Source organism: Pleurodeles waltl, chromosome 1_2, assembly GCF_031143425.1.
Source record: "Pleurodeles waltl isolate 20211129_DDA chromosome 1_2, aPleWal1.hap1.20221129, whole genome shotgun sequence".
Lineage (NCBI taxonomy): Eukaryota > Metazoa > Chordata > Amphibia > Caudata > Salamandridae > Pleurodeles > Pleurodeles waltl.
Window position 1 is genome coordinate 359,307,843 of NC_090437.1, and position 21,968 is coordinate 359,329,810.

The window sequence follows — 21,968 nt, forward strand, 5'->3', positions numbered from 1 at the left end:
TGTGTGTGATAGGCTCTGTTACACAAACATCTCATAAACGTTCTCAAATGTGTGCGTACCTGAAGGTGCGCGGATTGAATATGGAGTACATTACACTTACCTTGACTTGCAAATTTCCGCGACACGTCAGTACATATTTTCCAATGCGCTCTAGAAGTTGCTGTGCATTTGAACTGCACTGTATTTTGAGGGCTGAAAGAAACATAAAACTACATTTCCATCTGTGAATAAAAAAATATCCATGTCTAAACAAAGGCTAAATGGATTGGAACAATCTCAGAAAGATTCAGAAAGAATATCTACCTGTAACACATGGGATTATGCAATCCCTGTATAAAAATATGGACCTGATTTAGAGTTTGGAGGGTAGGATTTTTCCATCTCAGATGTGACGGATACCCTGTCCGCCATATTATGATTCCATTATATCCCATGGAAATCAAACTATAGCAGTCGAAATATCCATCATGTTTGTGATGGAGTAATCCCATCTGACAATCTCTAAATCATCCCTAGTGCCTGTAATTTCTTTATTATCGACAGTTTATGATGCACACATTCAACAATTATGAAGAAATGAAGGCAGAACTTGACTGTTATAGCTTTTTACAGTCAAGCTCTGATGTCACAATGCCTGCTGCTACGGCTAGCAGACAGGCGAAAGGCAGGTCATTTCACAGATTACAATAACTCAGATGTGAAAAGCAATACAAAGAAAACCTTGCTTTTCTTTGTTCTGCTCTCTCTATTTTAACTGTACAGTGCCAAACAGACAGTAGGTTTTAATTGCAACATTTTAAATGTTTCCACTCCTTGAGAAATTATAGAAAAGTTAGAATAATTCTGCATGTTTCTGCTGCACCTTTTTTAAAACAAAAAATTGACTTCTATTCATCTGCTTGTAAAACTTTTTTTCAATAAGAAGCTAACATTTTTTTAATGTGTTTAATTTTGCACTAGTGATCCTACTTTTATTCTTCATGCATGTAAACATGCTCTCTCTTTCATATGAAAGAGATACAGTGAGCTTTCTGGCCTCTAGAGGCAAATTGGGGTAAACTTCCTGTCTGCTCCCGGGGGGGTGAGGGAGCATGCAAAAATACTGGTTTGTCCCTTTTGAGGTGGGGTTGTGGCCAATGCCAGAGAGCAACACCTATCATGACAAAAGAGGGTCTCTGCGAAAGGTGTTGTCTTCAGCCATAATTCTGATTAGTCAGGGCTTTTGGGATAAGAACTGCACTGCATGGGAGGCATGAGTCAATTTTCCAGAATGAATTGTATATTCTTTGACAGGTTTGGTCTGGTTCCTAATACTCTCACCTGAATAAACAAAACTGCCAGACTTCCTTATCTCCAAAAACGTTTGCAGTTTTTTTTGGAGCTTAGGAAATCTATTTAGGTGTAACCCATTTCAATGATTTGGGGATTACATGACAGATCATATCACCCTAATACAAAAAAAACAAAAGAAAGTAAAATACTTGCTTATATAAAATAACATAAAAATTCAAAGTAGCCTTAGTCATTATTATTTTTTTTCTTTTAAACTCCCAAAACCCAAAACACAAAGTAGACAACCACAAACCAAAAATATAATAAGACACTAGCAACAGGAACTTTCTAACAAACTGGTGTGACCAAAGATAAAGCTAAGTAGATTTGCATATAGTACATGCAGTCAAAAATACAACAATGTGGTCATAAAAAAATTACACCTAGACAATAGCTCCACAATAAATTGGTAGTGTTCCACTGCTCCTCAAAAAGCATTGTGTATGAATATCTCCTTACAGCAGGTAGCTCAGGAGCAACATTACAGCGAATGACCCAGTAGTGGCATGACACAGATAATGCAATCCCAATTCCCCATACACTTAAGAGTGGACTTTTGCAGTTCACAGATGCCAAAGGAAGTGAGAGGAACTGACAATCTGCGGATTCGTTTGGAACTAGGCACAAACCAGTAGAAATCACTTAGTGATCCCTCAAATGTTTGAAATCTTGCAGACATAACAGATGACCCTGTTTTACCAGACCAAAAATGCAATCTGAAGGCAAGGCAAAAGAGGAGCAATAGAAACACAAATATTAACTAGTTTTGGAAAGCAACAGCAAGTAAAAATGAATAAGTATTATTCTCAGCTTGACAGGAAGACGACAAAAGCAATTAAAATTACCACAAAGCAAGATGTGAAAAATCAATAACGCCAAAAAACACAACACCATGGTGCACCAGGGAGTGCCGACACCCGCTGCAGACATGGCCTTTTATGAGGGTAGGCATAGTTTGCCAAATGCTTCAAGCAGGATCGGCTTTAGTGCTGATGGTGCCCCGTGTGACAGTCTTTTTTGGGCCCCCGACCCCATGACCACCTCCTCAGATTCCCTCACTACCACCCAGCAAATGTGCCTCCCATCCCTCCCCTTTTACATGCATTCATTTGTTTTAAAGCATTTGTAAAGGCTGACTTCACTAATCCACTCAGCTTTCCAAACAAAATATAGTTCTGTTCTTTGCAGCAGGAATATTAACCCTCTACACTGCTTCATGGCGAGTCAAAGCTGATGCTAGACAAAACTCCCATCTCACTCCCTAGCAAGAACATTAATCACAAGAGGTATGTTGACATTTGAATTGCTTCCTGAAGGCTGGACGCACAAGGAACTTTGCAGCACCTGCTTTTAAATCACAAGTTTAGTAAGTCAGTGCTATACACAGCTCCCCCCTGAGGTCAGCGCCCCCCAATCCAGGTGAGCACCTGGTGCGGCCGCACCGCTCGCACCACCCTAAGGCCAGCCCTTGCTTCAAGGACATAACAGAGTTTCTGCCAGTGATGTGGGCATTCAAATCCTGACTTTCCAGATGACAATTTAAGGCGGCCAATTATTTGCACTGATTCTATGGTAAAAATTTGAGGAGATGCAGGTATCTTGAAATACGTTGCATCACCCCTTCAAAGAAGCAGAGGAGGCTCCACACTGGGGCTCCACCCTTTTTTATGTCTTCCTTTAAAAAAATATATATATATTTACTGTCACTTAAGTAAAATTTAAAAAACACTTTTTTTTCATCGCAAACAGCCAGACGCTCGCTCAGCTGGGATCAAGCACTTTCACGAGCAACACATGGCGCATATTAGAACTTGTGACTGACGCTGCACTGCAAGTCAGTAGGGCTTACGTATGCACAGCCCTTGTGTTTCATCTTAGAGCAGGTGTCATCTCCCTGTCTCCTCCTCCTTTAATCGACACAAATTGAAAACAGCCTCAGGCGTTTTACTATCAAGCCCATCATCTTGAAAGCAGCATGTCAATCAAAAGCAGTTTTCTACACAATTTCCAGTCACGTCATTGAGTGGGGTGAGATAAGAATGCTTCACTGAATCCAGCGCATTTTGTGATGAAGCGAGAAAGGATGGGGTCAAGGAATTTGTAACCAGACGTCATTATATATGAACACGTTATTTTCTGAGGTCAAGTCACATTCAGCTTCACATTTCACTTATGCACGTACTTGACACTGGTTCAAAGCTTACACCCCCTAGTGACGGAAGGTAAGTTCAGGACCGCGTGTATCCGGTTTGCAAAGTTGAATGCGTCAAGGCACTCTAACTGGGGATATGTTTTTGCCTCAGAAGTTATGAAACTGCATTTCCCAATAGCCTTTTAGTTGAGTGAAGAAGATATAGGACAGACAAATTAATAAACTGTAAGGTCTGTAACAGTTTATAAAAAAAAAATCGTTTCGTGTTTGCTAGATTACTCCGTGAGTTTGACGCAAAATGTGATGTAACACGTTTTACTTATTTGATTTAATTGAACATTTTATGGCGGAGACCACCCCGTGCTGGCACTGCAATGATGTCATTTTTACCTCACTGGGTGCATATGATGTGGTTGCTCAGTGAGTAGTGCCCACTAGTATGAGATGCTGTCGAAGGCTAGATGAAGCTGTGATAGGTGCAGGTCTATAGGCTTGTCTTCCTACCTAAATTGTGACACTTTTTTAAGTGACCTCTCTCTTTGTGTTCAGATGTTTCTGTCTTGCGCTGAATTTGAGGCATACTATAAAGGTGGCACTTGGGAAGTCCCATCAATTCTGAAACTGTTGACTTTACCGGCTAGAGCATTGAGTTTGCAGATACTTAGAGTTACGTTTTTATTCTGCACACCATGGCACTACATAACCCAGAATGCATCACAGCGTTTTTTTGGCATAACTTGTATACTTGTTGCTTATGGTTTGACATTATCCACTGAGTGGTATGTGCTTATGTTGCCTTCCACGTGACCTCGCTGTCGTACTGTATTCCATGTATGTATGTTTACGCAAATTTCCCAAGCAAACCATTTTTTATTCAAATGGGCTCACTTTAAAAACATTTCTAAACTTGATTTTCTGTTACATGTTGTTGGTGTTAATTATCCTGCATCCAAAATCAAGATGCGCTTCTAGGTGCATTACACAAATCTGCTTAAGGTGACATATGCACTAGCAGTTGGCCAAGTGGGCGCCAGTGCCACCTTACTAAAACAAATAGACCTCATTTAATCTTCATTTATCAATACCCTCTTAAAAATTGCCTTTCAAAAATAAAGCCTCCGAGTCAATGTCTTTGGTAAATTATGACATACAATGCACTCATTTTCAAGCCCCAGCAGCCTTCCAGGTGCCCCCACTCGCACAGGGACCAGCCTTGGTAGACTTGCGCTTTAGTCAGTTCAGTTTCAGGCATGCGCTTATGCCCCACAGCTTTTTAATTTTACCAGCCTCCACCGAAAAGAAACCAAATGTATATTATTAAAGCATTAATAAAACATGGCCAGGGATCAAGCTTTGTAGCAATCTGTCAAATAACAGATGTGCTTAAAGGACACAGCAAATATCTCAATCGGTTCCCACAAAAAAAGAAAACTGGAACACGAAGAGTGAATGACACACACTTTTCAATGTATGCCTAATTACAACGGTTTAAATGATGTCACTCAAATAGTCTTGAAGACAGAGGCATTTCTAAGTCACAAATACCAAAACAGAAGTGATCAGGTGACCCAGAATTAATGATATTTAAATTTCTCATTGATTACCTGAATTTACTTCAATAGCTTACAAAAATGTGAGAGCTATTTATTGAATTAAAATAAATATATTACTTGGTGGTAGTTTGCTCTTAAAATGTAATTCTGGCCCATTTACCCTATCAACTATAGTTAAGGAACACTGCAGAATAAACACAGAAGAGGCAATAAAAAGGAGCAAGCGGCTTTCTGATGAAGAGACCTTTGAGCCTCGTTACTGGTTTTAGGGGGATCCGCTTTGGCATAAAATACCTGCTTTTATCTTGCCTCGTGTGGTACAATACAGGTTTGTGAAAAGCACGGCATATGCTTTTCAAGGATGTCAGGAACACCTGAGCCAGTGCAGTCCATTTTAGCCGCATAATCTACATGAAAACAAAGGAATAAAGACAGAAAGTAAAATACAAACTTCTGACTACTACCTTCAACGTCTAGAAGGTCGTGGCCTCAAATATCTTCGAGAGCTTTTCACACTCCATGTACCCTGTGAAACCCTAAGATTTGCCAAGTGTGGTGTTTTATGGGTACCAAATAAGTCACGTAACAGTCACGTTGAGCAAGCACTTTAATGCACTTCAAGCATCAGTGATAAGGTCTCAACTGACCACTTAAGAATTTCCCCACATTCTCTTCCTTAGCATGGAATGCCCACAATCAAAGGATCTACCTGAAAAAAACCTCCTATGTTATCTCACACTTCTCTCCCCTCCTTACAAGAACACAGTTAACAAGGCTTAAATAACCACCCCATTTACACGTAGCACTATGGATATAGATATTTACAATAGAAAGTGTTATTTAAACCATCATATGTAAAGGTAGTTATAGTTAGGACCTACTTCCAATAGGACAAGCATTTTTTGTTTTGTCAACAACTTTGACGCCGCCTGATGAATCATCATGAAATGTTCAAAACTAATACAAACTTTATGCAAAGAAAAGAGCAAAACCAGGGCACTCCCAAAACAAAAGTAATAAGTCCATGAAAGTCAAGTTGCAGAAGATATTTTAATCCTCTATAAAGTGAGAAACGAAATATTAATCAAAAGGTATTTTTGTCCATGTAACGAAAATGGGTACAAGAGAAAACAGAAAACAGCCAACACGTGTTTCGTCCTCTTGGACTTTTTCAAGGCTGAAACAGAACAGATGGACACTTGTTTACAAATATTGTTGCTACCAGCCGGTAGGTACAATAGACAAAAGTATATCCAAATTTACAATTAAAATTTTTAAATTAGAGGAATATCGCAAACAAAGCAAAAACTTTTAAGTGTTCACAGATACTTTACAACAGAGATATACCCATAGTATGTAGTTAAAAAAACGAAAGATACGCCACCTTGTACAGAATTGGTGGGTAGATAGAGGAAGTAAGATATAGAAACAATTAGATGATAAGATGCTGGAAAGACAACCCGTGAGAAAAAATAAAATGAGAAAATGAAAAAATGAAAAACAACAGTGTGCTCCCCACGCTAAAAGCATAAGTGGGATAAAATTTGGTGCCAGTGGAAGACATTAATTTTATCTCAAAGGCTGAAGTTTGAGAGAGATAACTGTATGGAAGATGCTTCTGTTAGATCTCAAATGTAGTCCTATAACTGAGAGAGAAGTCCACACAGAGGAATGGATTGTGATTCAGAAATAACTAGTTATGTAAGATGAAAATAGAAATAAAATATAACGAAAAATAAGGGAGATAACAGGCATATATAAACCTACCCAAAATGAGGGGAAATCCAGTATGATCGTCCGTAATGCTAGTGGAAATAGAAAAGTTTCCAAAATAGAAGAAATCTTATGTGGAATGTATCCGTAGTACAACCACCAATTGACATGGAGGTCTAAAATGGACCAACGTCTGAAAAAAATAAATATATATATGTAAAATATGAGACAGATGAAAAAACCCTAAATACCATAGAATAGACCGGAAAAAGGAATCAGTGCTACAGGACCAAATATTCAACGACAAACCTTCCATTTAGAATAGGAAAGATTTGCTACTCATGTTAACTATAATAGGGCAACACATCCACCTGTACAGGCTAAGACGTCAGATAAAACAAGAAAGTAGAATGGTATTGAATTATCGCCCTCACCCCATGCGGCAATAAGTATGCGTAGTAAGTAGTTAGAGAGCTGACCCTTTACACAACTAACATGGAGCCATAGAAGAGGAGACAAAGTAAATATCCTACATAGGTCCAAACTATGCTAGACTAATCAGATGCATATATGCCTAATGTGTATCTGTCAAAGTTGGCAAGTAGAATACTCATGTACCTTTAATGGCATATGTGAATTACTTAAAGTAGCGTCAATGTCAAACAGCCGAATGCCCTCCATACATTCCTCTCCCGTTAGTTCATAGAAGCAGAAAACTACACAAAATGACAAACATCCAAGGCCCATGCCTGTATAAGTAAACGTCCAACAGTCAGGGACGGGAAGCTCAGAAAAACACGGTCACGCGCAGCGCATGATAACGCTGCTGTGGTTATTATGACAAAGTATCCGCGAGGAGTCGGTGTCTAAATACGTCCTCTCAGAAATGGAAAAAGGACTGCAACCACATGTAACAAATCTCCGAGCACCGCGTATTCGGAATGTAAAGCATTTCACGGGCGTCATATTGAGAGTACTGCAAGATGCGTGCCGGGGCAATGTAGAGTGTGCACCATGAACGTAAGGAGTAAACTAGGTATTAACGTGAATGGCGAGTTGGGGTTAGTCCTACCCCATTACTACAATATGCATGATGCACAGAGAGACAGAGAGAACCCATGAACCAAAATGTAGAAACTAAGGAGGTGAAGTGTAAAGAACAAGAGGGTGAACAAAAAGCTAGAAATTGAAGTTACTGTATACTTAAACATTTTAGGGTGATGATAAGAAAGACACAGAGATCAATGTAGATATAGTACATAAGAAAGTATATATAAATACTTTTTTGCATCTAACATAAACTTAGAGTGTATGTATGGTGTTATGGAAATTAACATAGTAAGCAGTATGTATTACAAAAAGAGGGATGGTACTATTATCTTATGGTACATCTCTAATGACACGTCATCGTTATATAATGTTAGAAATATGTAGTGTACAAGGGAGATATAGGGAAGAATAAAGTCGTTCCAAGGAGAGCATAATATATGTTTATATGGTAGAAAGAAAATTATATATGTATAGATATTGTAGTGTTCTCTTTATACAAAGGAGACGTAACCCCTAGTTGTATGACAGTGGAGGAAAAAAGTCCCATGAAACACCAGTGGTAGATAAGGAATTATTTCAGGAGCATGGGAAATTAAACAATCATCAGGAATTATTAAAGAAATACATGGAGGTCTTTATGGATGTTAAGGCCCCGTTCTACTGCTCGAAGTTTTATGATCCACCTGCTCTCTAGGCGTCTCAGGGCCAAAATACGATTGCCTCCTCGTGGTGTTCTGTTCAAGGAGTCAATCCCATGTACGGAGATGTCCATAGCTTCTCTTTGTCCATGTGCCTCATTGTAGTGAGTAGCAAAAGGATAGTTGATGTTTGATGTTCGAATAGCTCTCAAGTGTTCTTGAATTCTTTCTTTTAATGGTCGAATGGTACTTCCAACATAAATAAGTCCACATATACATACAATACAATACACCACATAGCTTGTGTTACAATTGATGAAGTGTTTAAGTTGGTATGTGACCTGAGTATTGTACTGAAATTTGACTGTTTTGTCTTTAATGTACCCACAGATGTTGCAGTGGCCACATTTATATGTGCCTGGTGGTGGTTTAGGCAACCAAGTGTCCCTACTCTCCGGCGGCATAAAACTGTGACATAACTGGTCCCGTAGAGTAGTACCCCTCTTTTTCAGCAATACCCTTTTTCAGTATATCATCCATTAAAAGCAAAGACCAATGTTTGCGTACAGTTTTGAATACTTGGGAGCTAAGTGCACTGTGTTTTATGACTAGAGATATGTGTTCATGTGAGCTTTTCTTCTTCGAGTTAGTTAGTAAGTTCGGGCGTTTAGTTTTTAAGATCTTATTGCAGGCTTTCTTAAGGGTCTGTGGATGATAGCCTCTATGTCTGAAGCGTAGTTCCATATTACGCAATTCATCTCGGAACACCTGATCTTCACTGCAGTTACGACGTATCCTAGTACTCTCCCCATACGGAATGGCATTGATTTGAGGCTTAGGGTGTGAGCTGGTGGCATGTAAAACAGCATTGCATGCTGTTGGTTTCCTAAACAGTTTGGTGCAAATTTTATCATGCTTGACGTAAATGGTGAGGTCCAAACAATTTATGGAAGATTGACTAGCCTCATGAGTGAATTTGATGTTGAAAATATTATTGTTTAAACGTTCTGTAAAGAGTGTAAGTGAAGTTGTATCACCTGACCAAAACACTAAGATATCGTCAATGTACCTGCCCCAATATAATATGTGTTGCGTCAAAGACGGAAGGCATGTGCGCCAAACATGTATTTTTTCCAGGTAACCCATATAGAGATTGGCATAAGATGGAGAGAACTTGGCTCCCATGGCCACGCCTCGTATCTGGCGATACCAACATCCATTATGCACGAAAATGTTGTTGTCTAGAACCAAGCTTATCAGGTCCAACAGCATATTTGTATGGTCTAATAGAGAGGTATTTCTAGTTTCTAGGTAGTGTTGAATCGCAGAAAGACCCTCAATTCTAGGGATGCTAGTGTATAAAGAAGTGACATCCAAGGTAACTAGGTAGTGGCCCTCTGTCCAGTCATAGTCCGATATTTTACAAAGTAAGTCTTTGGTGTCCCTAATGTAAGATGGTAGGTTTTGGACAAGAGTCTGAAGAAAGATGTCTATGTACTCTGACAGTTTCTCCGTCGGCGAACCAATGCCAGAGATAATAGGTCTGCCAGGGGGAAATGCACCCGTTTTATGTATCTTAGGTAAGATGTATATGCATGGTACGGTAGGTGTGTTATTATACAAATATTTAAACTCGATATCGGAGATCAGGTCAAGATCCAGGTAGGTTTGAAGTTTCTGAAAATGCATCTATTCACTCCCAACATTGGATTCGAGGTATACACACTAGCATCCTGAGAATTGAGGGTCTTTCTGCGATTAGACAGCAACATTTTCGTGCATAATGGATGTTGGTATCGCCAGATACGAGGCGTGGCCATGGGAGCCAAGTTCTCTCCATCTTATGCCAATCTCTATATGGGTTACCTGGAAAAAATACATGTTTGGCGCACATGCCCTCAGTCTTTGACACAACACATATTATATTGGGGCAGGTACATTGATGATATCTTAGTGTTTTGGTCAGGTGATACAACTTCACTTACACTCTTTACAGAACATTTAAACAATAATATTTTCAACATCAAATTCACTCATGAGGCTAGTCAATCTTCCATAAATTGTTTGGACCTCACCATTTACATCAAGGATGATAAAATTTGCACCAAACTGTTTAGGAAACCAACAGCATGCAATGCTGTTTTACATGCCACCAGCTCACACCCTAAGCCTCAAATCAATGCCATTCCGTATGGGGAGAGTACTAGGATACGTCGTAACTGCAGTGAAGATCAGGTGTTCCGAGAAGAATTGCGTAATATGGAACTACACTTCAGACATAGAGGCTATCATCCACAGACCCTTAAGAAAGCGTGCAATAAGATCTTAAAAACTAAACACCCGAACTTACTAACTAACTTGAAGACGAAAATCTCGCATGAACACATATCTCTAGTCATAAAACACAGTGCACTTAGCTCCCAAGTATTCAAAACTGTACGCCAACATTGGTCTTTGCTTTTAATGGATGATATACTGAAAAAGGGTATTGCTGAAAAACCGAGCATCATATACAAGAGAGGTACTACTCTACGGGACCAGTTATGTCACAGTTTTATGCCGCCGGAGAGTAGGGACACTTGGTTGCCTAAACCACCACCAGGCACATATAAATGTGGCCAGTGCAACATCTGTGGGTACATTAAAGACAAGACAGTCAAATTTCAGTACAATACTCAGGTCACATACCAACTTAAACACTTCATCAATTGTAACACAAGCTATGTGGTGTATTGTATTGTATGTATATGTGGACTTATTTATGTTGGAAGTACCATTCGACCATTAAAAGAATGAATTCAAGAACACTTGAGAGCTATTCAAACATCAAACATCAACTATCCTTTTGCTACTCACTACAATGAGGCACATGGACAAAGAGAAGCTATGGACATCTCCGTACATGGGATTGACTCCTTGAACAGAACACCATGAGGAGGCAATCGTATTTTAGCCCTGAGACGCCTAGAGAGCAGGTGGATCATAAAACTTCGAGCAGTAGAACGGGGCCTTAACATCCATAAAGACCTTCATGTATTTCTTTAATAATTCCTGATGATTGTTTAATTTCCCATGCTCCTGAAATAATTTATTTTCTACCACTGGTGTTTCTTGGGACTTTTTTCCTCCACTGTCATACAACTAGGGGTTACGTTTCCTTTGTATAAAGAGAACACTACAATATCTACACATATATAATTTTCTTTCTACCATATAAACATATATTATGCTCTCCTTGGAACGACTTTATTCTTCCCTATATCCCCCTTGTACACTACATATTTCTAACATTATATAACAATGACGTGTCATTGGAGATGTACCATAAGATAATAGTACCATCCCTCTTTTTGTAATACTGTACATACTGCTTACTATGTTAATTTCCATAACACCATACATACACTCTAAGTTTATGTTAGATGCAAAAAACTATTCATATATACTTGCTTATGTACTATATCTACATTGATCTCTTTGTCTTTCTTATCATCACCCTAAAATGTTTAAGTATACAGTAACTTCAATTTCTAGCTTTTTGTTCACCCTCTTGTTCTTTACACTTCACCTCCTTAGTTTCTACATTTTGGTTCATGGGTTCTCTCTGTCTCTCTGTGCATCATGCATATTCTAGTAATGGGGTAGGACTAACCCCAACTCGCCATTCACGTTAATACCTAACTTACTCCTTACGTTCATGGTGCACACTCTACATTGCCCCGGCACGCATCTTGCAGTACTCTCAATATGGCGCCCGTGAAATGCTTTACATTCCGAATACGCGGTGCTCGGAGATTTGTTACATGTGGTTGCAGTCCTTTTTCCATTTCTGAGAGGGCGTATTTAGACGCCGACTCCCCGTGGATACTTTGTTATAATAACCACAGCAGCGTTATCATACGCTGCGCGTGACCGTGTTTTTCGGACCTTCCCGTCCCTGACTGTTGGACGTTTATTTATACAGGTATGGGCCTTGGATGTTTGCCATTTTGTATAGTTTTTTGCTTCTATGAACTAACGGGAGAGGAATGTATGGAGGGCATTCGGCTGTTTGACATTGACGCTACTTTAAGTAATTCACATGTGCCATTAAAGGTACATGAGTATTCTACTTGCCGACTTTGACAGATACACATTGGGCATATATGCATCTGATTAGTCTAGCGTAGTTTGGACCTATGTAGGATATTTACTTTGTCACCTCTTCTATGGCTCCATGTTAGCTGTGTAAAGGGTCAGCTCTCTAACTACTTACTACGCATACTTATTGCCGCATGGGATGAGGGTGATAATTCAATACCATTCTACTTTCTGGTTTTATCTGACGTCTTAGCCTGTACTGGTGGATGTGTTGCCCTATTATAGTTAACATGAGTAGCAAATCTCTCCTATTCTAAATGGAAGGTTTGTCGTTGAATATTTGGTCCTGTAGCACTGATTCCTTCTTCCTGTCTATTCTATGGTATTTAGGGTTTTTTCATCTGTCTCATATTATACATATATATATATTTTTTTCAGACGTTGGTCCATTTTAGACCTCCATGTCAATTGGTGCTTGTGCTACGGATACATTCCACATAAGATTTCTTCTAGTTTGGAAACTTTTCTATTTCCACTAACATTACGGACGATCATACTGGATTTCCCCTCATTTTGGGTAGGTTTATATATGCCTGTTATCTCCCTTATTTTTAGTTAATTTTTATTTCTATTTTCATCTTACATAACTAGTTATTTCTGAATCACAATCCATTCCTCTGTGTGGACTTCTCTCTCAGTTATAGGACTACATTTGAGATCTAACAGAAGCATCTTCCATACAGTTATCTCTCTCAAACTTCAGCCTTTGAAGTCAAATTAATGTCTTCCACTGGCACCAAATTTTATCCCACTTATGCTTTTAGCGTGGGGACACACTGTTGTTTTTCATTTTCTCATTTTATTTTTTCTCACAGGTTGTCTTTCCAGCATCTTATCATCTAATTGTTTCTATATCTTACTTCCTCTATCTACCCACCAATTCTGTACAAGGTGGCATATCTTTAGTTTTGTTAACTACATACTATGGGTATGTCTCTGTTGTAAAGTATCTGTGCACACTTAAAAGTTTTTGCTTTGTTTGCGATTTTCCTCTAATTAAAAAATTTAAATTGTAAATTTGGATATACTTTTGTCTATTGTACCTACCGGTTGGTAGCAACAATATTTGTAAACAAGTGTCCATCTATTCTGTTTCAGCCTTGAAAATGTCCGAGAGGATGAAACACGTGTTGGCTGTTTTCTGTTTTTTCTTGTACCCATTTTCATTACATGGACAAAAATACCTTTTGATTAATATTTCGTTTCTCACTTTATAGAGGATTAAAATATCTTCTGCAACTTGACTTTCATGGACTTATTACTTTTGTTTTGGGTGTGCCCTGGTTTTGCTCTTTTCTTTGCATTTTGTTACCTACAGCACGTGATATAGGTGGTTCTTTTTTGTTCCACTTGTTTCTTGTGTACTTCTAAACTCTTGGTGGTTGGGTTTCCATACCAGGTTGGCACCCTATGCATTACTCTACAGATGAGACAATACGTTCGAGAGCTTTATTTTCAGATGTGCAATTAGTAGCATCAACCACCAACCTCCTTTTTTTGAGTAACGTTGACTAATACAACAGTCAGTTCAGCTGCTGTCTTGAAAGTTTTGGGGGTGCTCTCTCAAGCGGGGGCAGAGATAAAGGGTGTGGTCCCACAACATGTTTTCCCAATTAACTTTCCCATAGAGTCTTTAGACATGCCTAGCACCCTAACCGCTGAACGGAATTACACCATATTTGGAAGAAAGCTAGATCTTTGTACACAGATTGTGGTTGTTGTGATTTGGTGTAAATCCATTCAATAGTGTCTGAGATATTAACGGTTAAAGAAAATAGGGATGTCTAGTTACGTGGAGAATCCGCGGATCCAACTGTCCCCATGCTGACGGCCTACTAACACTTCAACAAGTAAGTGTTGGCAGCCATTTTGGAACTCGGCTTCAGTGGAGTCCATAAAAAAAAACGAAAAAAAAGAAAAGGGGCCAAGGTAGGGATACCTTGATTCCTCAGCCTTGGTGCATGGGTCCACCAGGGACACTTCCAACACTTAAAAGATTATTGTTTTAAAATCATGGTGAAAAATGTGGCAGAGCTGCAAGTTTCACTGTGATTTAAAACAATGAGCAAGCATGATCTCCCACAGGAGGGGGTGTAAGGGCCCTCCTCCTAGGGCATATCAAAGCCCTGAGGACCACCATCTCCCAGGGGCATTGCATATTATGTATGTGGGGGGACTCGAACAACCCCCATCAGCCCAGGGGACCACACCTCCCCAGGCCAAATGTTCTTAAAGGAATGCAGGGGGCCCACGCTGCCCCTTTGCAGCCCTGGGGACCGCCACCTCGCCAGGCAATTAATACAATGTATGGGGGCCACATGGTTTCCCTGCACCCCGGGGACTGCCACCTCCCCAAGGCTCAGTTATCTTAATGTAGGGGAACCATTGCAGACACCTCGCCCTGAGGACTACCACCTCCTTGGAGCAAAATTGAATGAAGGAGGAGTCCGGCACAGCCCCCTTAGTGGAGCCATAGATGGCCTTGTGGACCGCCACCTGCCCAGGGTGGGCTACTGCTAACACCCGAGGTGCCCATTTTAGGAAGGTAGCAGTTTGTTTTTGCTTGGTGGGAGCTGAGAGCTCCCACCAAGCAAAAAAAAACATAACTCCTGTGCAGGGAAAGGGCTGAAAACATTGGTCTTGCAAGCAGGCACCTGCTATTTAAAGCAACTCCTTGCTTGCGGGAGCAATGCCAGCTCCTGCAGGACGCGAAGAAACAGCTAGGACTGCAGGGGCCTTCAGGCTCAGCCCACAGTCCTGTCACTCTCTCTCGTTCTTCCATCCCATAATGGGATGGAAGAAAGAGATAGAGAGAGAGTTAGAGAGAAAATTTTTTATTGCTACGGTCTCGCCATAAAATGCTTTCAAAGCATCAGACTAGCAAGATGTTTAGTTGGAATATTACGTTAAGATGAACAGTAGAACAGACTCACCTCAGGTCTACTAGTAAAGCTCTTCAACTGTCACTTAGTAGGTCGAAGGATCAAATCCTGGTACCTCATAGTAGTGTGTCTGTTTCTTTACTCGTGTTTTGAATGTTAAACATATCTAGTGATGGAACATTTACATATTTTTCACATCTTTATCATTGGATTGAAAGTCATACAGAAGTCTGGACACAAAGTAGTTCGGAGTCATCTGTGACTTAGTGGTTAAGTTCATAGACCCTTACACAGAAGGTTGAGGGTTCCAGTCTATATGTGTCAGCATTAAATTCTTTTCAGCTTCAAATATTTAAGGTAACTACAGAAAGGTGATCTCACACTTTGTGCTTGTCAAATACATTTTAGTTCAATTTGTCAGAACATTTCTCATTCTTAGTGGTGCAGGGTTGGGTGGTTGTAGGAGGTTGGCCACAGGGCCTGGCGATGGGCCCGGCTCTGGGGCCAATCAGTGTCACACATGGCCAAAGGTCATGCATGGCATGGGTTATGTGGTTATAGGTGGATGGCTACAGGGCCTCGCCTCCCCTGTGGACAATCCCCACCATGCACAGCTGAAGACTTTGGCCCATATTTATACTTTTCGACGCACAACTGCGCCAACGCAGTTGTGCGTCAAAAAAATTAACGCTGGCTAACGCCATTCTGAAGCGCCATGCGGGCGCCGTATTTATTCAATGACATTAGCCGGCGTTAGTCGGCGGAGCTGCCTGGTGTGCGTAAAAAAAATGACTTACTCCAGGCAGCGCCGGCGTAGGGGAATATGGAGCTTGGGCGTCAAAAAATGGGGCAAGTCAGGCTGAGGCAAAATTTTCACCTCAACCCGATTTGCGCCATTTTTTTTGACTCCCAACCCCCATTGAAATGACTCCTGCCTTAGCAAAGACAGGAGTCATGCCCCCTTGCCCAATGGCCATGTCCCCTGGGCATGGTCATTGGGCATAGTGGCATGTAGGGGGGCACAAATCAGGCCCCCCTATGCCACAAAAAAAAAAAAAAAAAAATACTTAGCAGCACTTACCTTAATGTCCCAGGGGTGGGTCCCTCCATCCTTGGGTGTCCTCCTGGGGTGGGCAAGGGTGGCAGGGGGTGTCCCTGGGGGCATGGGAGGGCACCTCTGGGCTCCTTCCGAGCCCACAGGTCCCTTAACGCCTGCCCTGACCAGGCGCTAAAAAACTACGCAAAAGCGGCTGGACGTCTTTTTTTTTACCCGCCCACTCCCGGGCGTCATAAATACGGCGCACATGCCTCGGAGTAATTTTTTAGATGGGAACGCCTACCTTGCATATCATTAATGCAAGGAAGGTGTCCACGCAAAAAAATGACGCAAACTCCATGAACTTTGGCGCTAGATGCGTCTAACGCCAAAGTATAAATATGGAGTTTGTTTTGCGTCAAATTTGCGTAAAAAAAAACGACGCAAATCTGGCGCAAACAGAGTATAAATATGGCCCTTTGTGTGGTGTGGGTCAGGTGGTTATAGGGGGTTCGCCGCAGGGCCTGGTCTGCAGCGAAACCCTGTGGCCAACCCCCGGTGAACACGGCCAAAGTCTGTGCACAGCAGTAGCTGGATTAACAATTGGTAATTAAAATGACTTTACATTAAAAAACATAGAAAATCACTGAAAAAAACAAAGATTACAGGGACGTTATAGTTTGGAAATAGAATTAAAAAAGCCATAGTAATTGACTTAAAAAAACAAAGGTTACTGCCACGTTATAGTTAGGCTCACATTTTAAATGTACAAGACCATAGAAATTCAGCAGTTATAGTTATTTATTTCAAGTAACTATAACTCGAACCCTAAGGTAACTATAGCTCCGCCCTCATGCACTGCTAATTACCCCACATATTGCAGCACTCATCGCATCTGTTAGACTTTTCATCCTTGGCATGGTCTCCCTTAACTTTTTGCCTCTGTTCCCCTGGTTGTTGATGTGTGTTGGACTCTGATTTGACTGTTTTTGCTACTCTGGGCACTTTACCATTGCTAAAGTGCAAGTGCTCCTTTACAAAATGTGTATGTAATTGACTTATCCATGATTGGCATATTTGATTTACTAGTAAGTCCCTAGTAAAGTGCCCTGGAGGAGCCAGGGCCTGTAAATCAAATGCTACTAGTGGGCCTGCAGCACTGGTTGTGCCACCCACATAAGTAGCTCTGTAATCACGTCTCAGACCTGCCATTGCAGTATCTGTGTGTGCAGTTTTAACTGTAAATTCGACTTGGCAAGTGTACCCACCTGCCAGGCCTAAACCGTCCCTTTTCTTATATGTAAGACACCCCTAAGGTAGGCCCTAGGTAGCCCCAAGGGCAGGGTGCAGTGTATGGTTAAGGTAGGACATATAGGTGGTCATTCCAACCCTGGCGGTCCATGACCGCCGGGTTGGAGGACCGCGGGAGCACCGCCGACAGGCCGGCGGTGCTCCAATGGGCATTCCGACCGCGGCGGTAAAGCCGCGGTCGGACCGGCAACACTGGCAGTCTCCCGCCAGTGTACCGCCGCCCATTGGAATCCTCCAAGGCGGCGCAGCTAGCTGCGCCGCCAAGGGGATTCCGACCCCCCCTACCGCCATCCAGTTCCCGGCGGTCCGCCCGCCGGGAACCGGATGGCGGTAGGGGGGGTCGCGGGGCCCCTGGGGGCCCCTGCAGTGCCCATGCCCCTGGCATGGGCGCTACAGGGGCCCCCGTAAGAGGGCCCCTAAATGTATTTCACTGTCTGCTGCGCAGACAGTGAAATACGCGACGGGTGCAACTGCACCCGTCGCACAGCTTCCACTCCGCCGGCTCGATTCCGAGCCGGCTTCATCGTGGAAGCCTCTTTCCCGCTGGGCTGGCGGGCGGCCTGAAGGCGGCCGCCCGCCAGCCCAGCGGGAATGTCAGAATTACCGCCGCGGTCTTTCGACCGTGGAACGGTAACCTGACGGCGGGACTTTGGCGGGTGGCCTCCGCCGCCCGCCAAGGTCAGAATGAGGGCCATAGTAATGTGTTTTATATGTCCTGTCAGTGGACTATTGCTAAACTCATTTTTCACTGTTGCAAGGCCTGTCCCTCTCATAGGTTAACATGGGGGCTACCTTTAAATCTGATTAAAGTGTAGATTCCCTTTGGGAGCGGAAGGACATGTGGAGTTTGGGGTCTCTGAGCTCACAATTTAAAAATACATCTTTTAGTGAAGTTGATTTTAAGATTGTGTGTTTGAAAATGCCACTTTTAGAAAGTGAGCATTTTCTTGCTTATACCATTTCTGTGACTCTGCCTGTTTGTGGATTTCCTGTCTGGGTCAGTTTGACAGTTGGGCTGGTTGCACCTCACACTAGACAGTGACACAAAGGGAGCTGGGGTGTAGCCTGCATATCCTGATGAGCCATCTGTGCTAGGAGGGAGGGGAGGAGTGATCACTCACACCTGAAAGGGCTGTGCCTGCCCTCACATAATGCAGTCTCCAAACCCCTGGTAAGTGTCCAGGGCCTGGCCTGGGCAAGGGAGGATTTCACATTCAAAAGAGACTTTACTTTGAAGTAGGCCTACTTCAAAGGAGAAATTGGGTATAAGAGTGGCACCAAAAACCACAGATTTTAGATCACTTCTTGAAATCAAGAGGAACCTCTGCCTGGAGAAGAGCTGAAGAGCTTAGGTGAAGAGCTGCCCCGCCTGTGACTGTGCTTTGTTGAGCTATCCTGCAGTTGCTGCTTCTGCCTGTGGAAGGGGACAAAGACTGGACTTTGTGGTATATTCCTGCTTCAGAAGAACTCTCCAAGGGTTTGGACTGAGCTTGCCCCCTGTTCTAAAGTCTCAGGGACATCAAAGACTTCCCTTACCAGCACCTGGCCTCTCTGCTGAGGCTCCGGCCCTGACAAGTGGTGCCCTATCCAGTCCCTGGGCCCTTGAAAGGAAAAGCTGGTAAAAATTCAAGGAAATCAACTTTGGACGACTCCAGGCTGACGCCACTGCCGAATCCGGTGCCGCCGCCTGTAACTGACTCCGTGATCTTCGCTGGAACGCGATGACCTTCGCAGGCCCAACACTGCTGCAGCCCCGCCGAAGTCCACGACTCCGTGGAAGACGCCGCACCACGTCGTGACTGACGTCGCTTGATGTGCGCGGATTCAACATTTCGCACGGATGCCGCGATCCCCGACTTCACGCATTGGCTTCTTTTCACTCTTCACCAAGGTACTGTGCCAGGGGGTATGCATGACTCCGTGGCCTGCGCCGCTAGTGTTGGATTGTTGGGAACGGCTCCGTCACAATACTGTGTTAACACCTCATCAAAGTATTTTGTGTTTCTAAGCGTTATTTTTTAATTTCATCTTTAGAAATTCATAATTTGACTTGTGTATGTCGGATGTTTGTTGTTTTGATCTTGTTTTGTTTAGATAAGTATTCTCTATTTTTCTAAGCCTATGTTGTGTCATTTTGTAGTATTTTCATTAAGTTCCTGTGTGTGCTAGTACAAATACTTTACACCTAGCACTCTGAAGTTAAGCCTACTGCTCTGCCAAGCTACCAAGGGGGTAAGCAGTGGTTAGCTGAGATTCTCTTTTACCCTGGCTAGAGTGAGGGTCCTTGCTTGAACAGGGGGTAACCTGACTGTCAACCAAAGACTCAATTTCTAACATTGGTGATCAGCGGTTGGGATTTGGACTTTTATTTGTACTTGACATACAGTGTAAGTGTACACTACTGTTTGAGTGCAGACCACTACGTGACCACATACTACTTGTCTTGTGATTCTTGTTTTTCTCTTTGGGACTGTTTTTCTTCTACTTCCATTTTTTCACTGATTCTTTGATTGACTTTATTTGGAACTTCATTTGGGAACTTGTTTTCCTGCCTTTGGAACTTTGCACTTGTTTTTGAATATTCATCATGTCCCAAGCTGGAGATGCATCAGTTGGAGCTGACTTTGACCTTGAGAAATTGGACAGTTATACCAAGGCTCAGTTGAAGCAGTTCTGTAAATGTTTTGACTCTCCCATTAAAAGCTCATCCAGGAAGGAGGAACTGCAAAAGTCGCTGAGGGCCTGGGAGACAGCCAAGAGCACTGAAGGGCACACAGAGGATGAGGGAGATGAGGAGGGAGAGGAAGAGTGTTTCATACAAAGTGGTATTGTGGATGGGCCTGTAATGTCTAGGGAGAAGGTCTCCAGGGCAGGTAGCAGTGTCTCATCTAAGGGTCTGACACCTGAGGAGTTACAGGACAGACAGGCAGAAAGGGAGTACCAATTTGAGCAGAGAAGGCTGTCCATTGAGGAGAGGAAATTAGCGATGGCTCATGAGCTTAGCTTGAGAGAGATGGATCATAGAAGCCAGTTCAGTAGAGGTGGTGGCAGCAATCCTACAGTGCAGCCTAAGAGGAGGGTGCACATTCCTAAAGACCTTGTGAAGGATTACAAGAGGGAGGATGACATATACTTGTGATTCAAGAAGTATGAGTCTGCTCTCCACATAAATCTGGTCCCTGAAGCTCATTGGGGGGTCGGGTCTGTGGAAGTACTTTGAGGTAGAGGGGAGGGATACACTGACAGCCTTAGGGGATGCTCAGAGTCTCACCTACACTATCATGAAGGATGCTCTACTCACAAGGTGTGGTCTCACCCTTGAGCAGTACAAGGATAAGTTTAGGTCCTACAATAAGAAGGAATCCCAAACATGGTTGTAATGTGTTTCAGGTCATTGGATGGTTGGGTAAAGGGCAGCAAGGTAACAACGTATGAGGAGCTTTACAATCTGATTTCTTGGGAGCACTTGTACAGTTTATGTTTTCCAGAGCTGTGCCAGTACCTGATTGACAGCAAACTGACTGACCCAGGAAGCTTGCGCAGGAAGCGGACCTCTGGGAGAGCACCAGGGTCCAAAAGAGGTATGGGGGAGACCACACCAAGGGGGGGCAGGGTCCCTCTCAGAAGAAAGGGGGGTAAGGGTTAACAGGAGTTCTCTAAAGGGCCCCAAACTGATTCCCAGGGTAAGGATTCCCAACCCCCCAGTGAGAAGAAGCAATGATTCTCCAAAGGGAAGCCAGTGGCAGGTGGTCCCCCACAGAAGTGCTATGTATGTGACCAGGTGCGTAATGTGAGGGGGGACCCCAAATGCCCCAAAAGTACACCGGCACCCACTGGTGCGCCGTCCCAGAGTTTGGCCAGTGTAGCACTTGGGGAGGAGTTGGTTTCAGCTGGGTGGGAACCAGCTGAGATGACCCTTGTCTCACTTGGGGACAGTGAGATGGTCCAGAGAACCCTAGTCCCCGAAAACACTAAGAAGTACAGGCAGTGGGTGACCAATAATGGACAGAGGGTGGAGGCTCTGAGGGACACAGGAGCCAGTGTGACTACAGGTAGGAGTCAGCTGGGGTCTGAAGAGCAGATTGATCTCCGGGTACTTCACCAAGTAGTTGCATTGGACAACTCAGAGTGCCTGTGCAGAGTGGCGCAGGTTCTCTTTGA

The 21,968-nt window shown here is 42.7% G+C and overlaps 1 protein-coding gene across 1 annotated transcript in view; it reads right to left on the bottom strand.

Moving 5' to 3' along the window:
- LOC138295562 (atrial natriuretic peptide receptor 1-like) overlaps positions 1-21,968 on the bottom strand; it is a 219,037-nt gene that overhangs the window by 15,493 nt on the left and 181,576 nt on the right. Inside the window, exon 8 of the mRNA XM_069233935.1 lies at positions 101-192. Coding sequence (XP_069090036.1) covers positions 101-192 — 92 coding nt within the window. The remainder of the gene's footprint in view (positions 1-100; positions 193-21,968) is intronic.